This window comes from Eucyclogobius newberryi, unplaced genomic scaffold, assembly GCF_026437365.1.
Source record: "Eucyclogobius newberryi isolate DKJ021-1_F unplaced genomic scaffold, fEucNew1.0.hap1 SCAF_15, whole genome shotgun sequence".
NCBI classification, from domain to species: domain Eukaryota; kingdom Metazoa; phylum Chordata; class Actinopteri; order Gobiiformes; family Gobiidae; genus Eucyclogobius; species Eucyclogobius newberryi.
This window is the reverse complement of record NW_027315779.1, coordinates 2,273,115-2,279,278: the sequence shown is the minus strand read 5'-3', so window position 1 is coordinate 2,279,278 and position 6,164 is coordinate 2,273,115. Positions and strand designations below refer to the sequence as shown.

The window sequence follows — 6,164 nt, the reverse complement described above, 5'->3', positions numbered from 1 at the left end:
GAGATCTCGGGCAGGTATCGCGAGACTTCCGCCGCTTCTAGAGCTCTCTGGACTGTTCTGAGCTGAAATCGGGGCTGAAATTCCAAGAAGTTATGAGAAAGATTAGACTTTGGAAATGCATATGACAGGTTTACGTGTTTGTCAAGTGATTGTTGTTGTAGTTTTACATCGATCAAGGGGCAGTTTTTGAGCAAAAGTTTAAAATAGAACTTGCAAAACACAGGATGTTCTAAAAAAAAAAAGGAATCCCTCTAGCTGTGTCAGGCCTAAACAATTTGAGGCCCGCGGACCAGTTCAGGCCCTCCAAATGATCTGATCCGGCCCACAGCCCATCTCCCAAATGTAAAAAATGTATTTTCTCTTCTCTTCTCCGGTTTAGCCCTTGTTTATTTTTGCGACGCGGTGGGAGAGGCATGCACTTTCGCCCCACAGACAGGTTTTTGTGTTCGACTCTCAAGCTGGGACTTCGCGTGTGGAGGATCTGGGGTGGGTTTCCCTCAGGCACTACAGTATTCCTCCGTCAACCCAAAACAGTAGGTAAAATCCTCCATCCAGAGTGCTGTACCGCCCTGTTAGTACCCACAGGTTGCCCACAGGTTGCCCAGTGGCACTGACAGATGGGTCAAATGCAGAGGACACATTTTCCTATGGGAGCAATAAGGCTAACCTTAATTCTGCTTTTGGCCTGGTTTAATTTTAGGATAGATCCGGTTCAGGCCCGGTTCTATTAATCTAGTAAACTTTGTTCAGCCTACCAGATTAGCAATTTTGCAGAGTAATAACAGTAACTATTTGTCAATTGCATGTAAATAAGCTATTCAAGGTGCCGTAAAAAAAAAATTCAACAAACAAACTGAAAATAAGACTTAAAATAAGACGACTGGCAATCTACTCACACACTCAAATATGTCCACAGGTATCAAATATTTTCTTAATTTACAACGTTGTCTTTTACTATTTACATGTATATGAATCAATACAATACTTTACATATTGTTTATTGTTCCTTCTTCTTCTTTCTTGTTGTTGTTGTTTTATTCTTCTTTGGTGTTTTGTTGTTGTTGTTGTTTTATGGCGGTTGGCATCCAATTGTTGCATTACCGCCAGACTTTATTCCTCAGACTTTGTCGTAGTCCGTTGTTGTTGTTGTTGTTGTTGTTTTATGGCGGTTGGCATCCGAGCGTTGCATTACCGCCAGACTTTATTCTTTATACTTCATTCTTCAGAAACACAGGAGCTCAAAGCCCACAATTTCTTCAGACTTTATTCTTTAGACTTTGGTGTTTTATGGCGGTTGGTATCAAAGTGTTACATTACCGCCATTCTTTATACTTTATTCTTCAGACTTTATTCTTTAGATTTCCGTCTTTAGACTTTATACTTCAGACTCTATTCTTCAGAGTTTATTCTTTAGACTTTATACTATCGGGGATGGAAGACGTTCTAGACGGCGTGGAGGAGCAGCCTTTTCTGCCTGCACGTGCCCGGAAACGTAAAAAGTCCCTTAGCTCGTCCGAGGGTTCTGGGAATGAGCAGCAGGATGAGGCTGAAGCTATTGATGTCCGGGGTGAGAGCAGAGACTGTAAGGTGATCATAAAGCTTGCACAGGATAGTGCATCCTTTAAGGAGTGGAATTCAGTGGCATTGTCAAAGAGCCTAACTGTAGCTGTGGGAGTGATCAAGAGTGCGAGTGTCCTTAGAGATGGCTCGCTGCTGGTCGTGTGCAAGGACGCGGCTCAGCAACGGAAGGCGATTGGAACTAAACGTCTGGGTGGAAAGGACATTCTTGTGTCTAATGCTGAAAGAAACACGGTCAGAGGAGTTATCGTAGGTGTACCTACGGCGACGTCTGTGGATGAAGTTAAGGAGAATTTGACGGGGGTTACGGTGGTGGACGCTAGGCGTTTGAAGGTGACCCGGTTTGGGGTAAGATGTGACAGCTTGTCGGTAATGGTAACACTTGAAGGGAGGTGCCTGCCTAGTAAGGTGTTCATTGGGTACATGTGCTATAGCGTCAGGCCATATGTTCCGCCGCCCCTGCGTTGCTTTAAGTGCCAGCGCTTTGGGCATATTGCAGCGGTCTGTAGAGGGAGGCAAAGGTGTGGTAAATGTGCAGGAGATCATGAGTATGGAAAGTGTGACGTGGGTGCAAAACTGAAGTGCTGTAACTGTGGGGAAGAACATAGCTCTGCCTACGGGGGATGCAGGTTTAGCAAAAGAGCTGCTGAGGTGCAGAAAATAAAGGTCTCTCAAGGTATATCCTATGCAGATGCAGTCAAGAAAGTTTCAAGTAACGAGTTTAGAGTAAATACAGAGAGAGGAGCCAGCGCTGCTCCCAGCCAGGGCGAAATGAGAGAGGCCAGCGTGGCTCCCAAGAAGTGTGAAGGTTTCAAGAGTGGAGGTCCCAAGTGTGCAGGTTCCAGAATTAATGAGAATACCCTGGTTGTGGATAGAGAGGATTTTGTACTCTTTATGGTGGATGTTGTAAACTGTGCTGCTCAGACTCAAAGCAGAACTGAAAGGATCAGGATCATTGCTAAAGCTGCAGGGAGATTCCTTGGAACAAAGGAGCTTGATTGGGCAGATATAGAAAACAGGCTAAAGGCGCTAAATGGGAGTCGGAGTGATGGGGGTCTGCTTGTGGGGAGTCAGAGTGATCAGAGTGACGAGATGGGGGTGGGGGTGGTCTCCTGTCCTCGTCCAGTCTCGTAGATGCACGGCTACCAAGCGGCGACATCAGTGGACATATTAAAGCCTATAGAATGAAGCCTGAAGAATAAAGCTGTACGGTGGAAGCACCGAACGTCAAAGAAGGAGAGGAAGATGAAGAAGAGTCTCCCTGGAATAAAGCCGGTCACAAAGACATATCATGACCTCATGGGCTTTGTAACACCAAAGCAATGGAAGGAGTACTTTTACGGACTACGACAGAGTCTGAGGACTACGACAAGTCTGAGGAATAAAGTCTGGCGGTAATGCAACAATTGGATGCCAACCGCCATAAAACAACAACAACAACAACAACAACAACTTCAGCCTAATGATAAAAAGAAACCAGGCGTAATCAACGTCTCGTCACAAAGTCATATCATGACCTCATGGGCTTTGTAACGCCAAAGCAATGGGAGGAGTACTTTTACGGACTACGACAGAGTCTGAGGACTACGAAACGTCTGAGGAATAAAGTCTGGCGGTAATGCAACACTCGGATGCCAACCGCCATAAAACAACAACAACAACAACAACAACAACTTCAGACTTTATCACTTCAGAATTTATTCTGACTGCAGTGTGGGGGCGCCCCAGGGCACTGTCCTCGCGCCCTTTCTCTTCACCCTTTACACTGCAGACTTCAGACACGACACGGACAGCTGTGTCCTGCAGAAGTTCTCTGACGACTCTGCCATCATCGGACTCATCACGGACGACGATGATGCAGAGCACAGAGGACTGGCGCAGGATTTTGTGGACTGGTGTCAGCGGAACCACCTCCTCATCAACGCGGGGAAGACCAAGGAGATGGTGGTGGATTTCCGCAGACGCCACCCCACTGCCCCCTCACCAGTGAACATCCAGGGACGGGACATTGAGAGAGTGGACTCATACAAGTACCTGGGTGTTCATCTGAACCACAAACTGGACTGGACTCATAACACAGACGCACTGTACAGGAAGAGCCAGAGTCGGCGCTACCTCCTGAGGAGACTCAGGTCTTTTGGAGTGACAGGGCCACTCCTGAAGACCTTCTACGACTCTGTGGTGGCATCAGCTCCTGTACGGTGTGGCCTGCTGGAGCAGCAGCATCATAGAGAGGGAGAGGAGGAAGCTGGACAGAGTCATCAAGAAGTCCAGCTCCGTCCTGGGTTGCGCTCTGGACTCGGTGCAGGAGGTGGGGGACAGAAGGGTCCTGGCTAGATTCACATCTATGCTGGACCATGAGTGTCGCCCCCTGCAGGACACTCTGTCCGCTCTGGAGAGCAGCTTCAGTGAGAGACTGATCCACCCTCGCTGTGTGAAGGAGACATTTCACAGGTCTTTCCTTCCTGCTGCTGTCAGACTCCCAAACAAACAAATATTGTAAGCCCTGAACACGTGTATACTGTCATATTCATGTGCAATACTGTCATACCCATGTGCAATACTGTCATACCCATGTGCAATACTGTCATACCCATGTGCAATACTGTCATACCCATGTGTAATACTGTCATACCCATGTGTAATACTTTAACATAATGTCAATCATATTGGTGCAACATTCTCTGTCCCTATAACAGCTGAAAATAAGAGTGTAACTATTGTTATTTTCTTTTTTTAAAATTTGTATTACGAATATAAGAGGTTTTTTATAAGAGCTTTTTCTATTAAGAGGGATTTTAAAAGTTTTATATAACTTATCTGTTCTTTGTTGTTTACTTCTGTAACTACTTTGTGTTGCAACACTGGAATTTCCCCATTGTGGGACAAAAAAAGGCTTATCTTAATTTTTTAGACTTTTTTCTTTAGACTTTATTCTTCTTCTTCTTTGGTGTTTCATTGCGGTTGGTATCCCTCTTTGACTTCATTCTTTATACTTCTAGGCCCTCATCCCTGTTTGTTGTTCCTTTGTAACCATAATACATCCATGTTGTAACGCGGTCATGAAGTACTTCTCTGAAACACTTCCTCTCCCGCTCGGCAGGTGTCGCTGTTTCTTGGCTTGTTTCACAGAGAAGAAACGTAAACCGCAAGATGGCGACTCCCATGCACAGGATCATCGCCCGGAGACAAGCGTAAGGAAAACGTGTTAATACGCAAATAAACTGGATTTGAACGCAAACCGACGTAATCGTGGGATCAACTTTCACCCAGTGATTTTAGATGCGACTAAATGTGTCTTTATGAAGCGCGAATGTAACGTCAGAGTCGCCATGAAGCTCAACAAACGAGACGCAATCGGCGTTTGAGCATCAGCCGCTGCACAAATGTTTATGTACCAAACAATCTGATAACTATTGACCGATTAAAAAACATTCGAGTTGAACCAGTATTTACAGCAGATAATAATGTTGTGATCATGTTCAATTACGTTCACATTGAGAGGCCTTTCACTGTAGCCTGTTCTGTTATTACAATCTCAAAACCTCGCGTCACATTGTTTCCAACAGATATTTACCAGACCTCTTAAACTACTCCTAAAAATATAATGATGACTGTTATTCATGTTATTATGGAATGAAAGATAAATTATCTAAGTTTCCTGATGGCTTGTCTCCATGAAAAAGAATGTTCAAGTCGCTGAATGTGGTGGAACGTGTGTAAAAGTGTTTACAAAAAAAGTTATCTGTTCTTTATTATTTACTTCTGTTCCTACTTTGTGTTGCAACACTGGAATTTTCCCATTGCGTGACAAATACAGACTTATCTTAACCAGAATTGAAACTGAATTAGGGTTGTCAGAAGTATCAAAAATCACATTAATGAGTACTAAAACTAGTATCAAAGCTAGTTAATCCTATGACCCGGTATCAATAAAAAAGCGTAAAAATAAATCTCCTCCTGAACAATTTTAGATTAATTGTGAGCGTTATCAGACCACAGGGTTTAATAAAAGAAAGATGAGTCAGTAATATTGTCTAGAACCTTGACCTCAAAAAGCACACTTTTAAAATCTCATTGTGATATTAAAATCGAGTATATTCCTTAGTATCGAAATTGAGTTTGAAATGTTAGTATATGTCGTAGAATAGTAACACTATAGGTGCGATCACGTCACACGCGCAGAAGTCTGTACATCCTTCATTTCTTTGCAGGAAAAACGTTTTTTTGTTCATCTCTAAATAAGTAGAACGAGCGCAGCAGCATAATCAGATGAGGGACAGGTAGTCACCCTTCTTGTCTCCATGGAGATGTTATCGCTGCACCTACGATGTTCCACAGTTATAGAATTTGAACTTGTCCATCTCCGGGGAAACGAGCAGGTCAGATCTGTGACGAGGCGCGAACGCTCACAGTAAAAATGTTCCGTATGTTTTGAGTCCATTCAACACTTGTAACTGAAGAAATGCAAGATAGTTAAAGGTAATGCCATAGTGTGGAACATTCGAGGTAAAGCATAACATCTCTGGAGACAGAAAAGGCACATTATAATATTGTTACTACACTAATTGTGTTGGGATGATGTT

The 6,164-nt window shown here is 43.8% G+C and overlaps 2 protein-coding genes across 3 annotated transcripts in view; one reads left to right on the top strand and one right to left on the bottom strand.

Annotated features, from left to right (window-relative positions):
• LOC140360496 (NEDD4 family-interacting protein 1-like) overlaps nt 1-6,164 on the bottom strand; it is a 115,411-nt gene that overhangs the window by 72,959 nt on the left and 36,288 nt on the right. The gene's annotated exons all lie outside the window — the stretch shown is intronic.
• The window catches only part of zcchc10 (zinc finger, CCHC domain containing 10), a 4,960-nt gene continuing 3,463 nt past the window's right edge, over nt 4,668-6,164 (top strand). Inside the window, exon 1 of the mRNA XM_072445478.1 lies at nt 4,668-4,772. Within this exon, the coding sequence (XP_072301579.1) occupies nt 4,732-4,772 (41 nt within the window). The 5' untranslated portion in view covers nt 4,668-4,731. The remainder of the gene's footprint in view (nt 4,773-6,164) is intronic.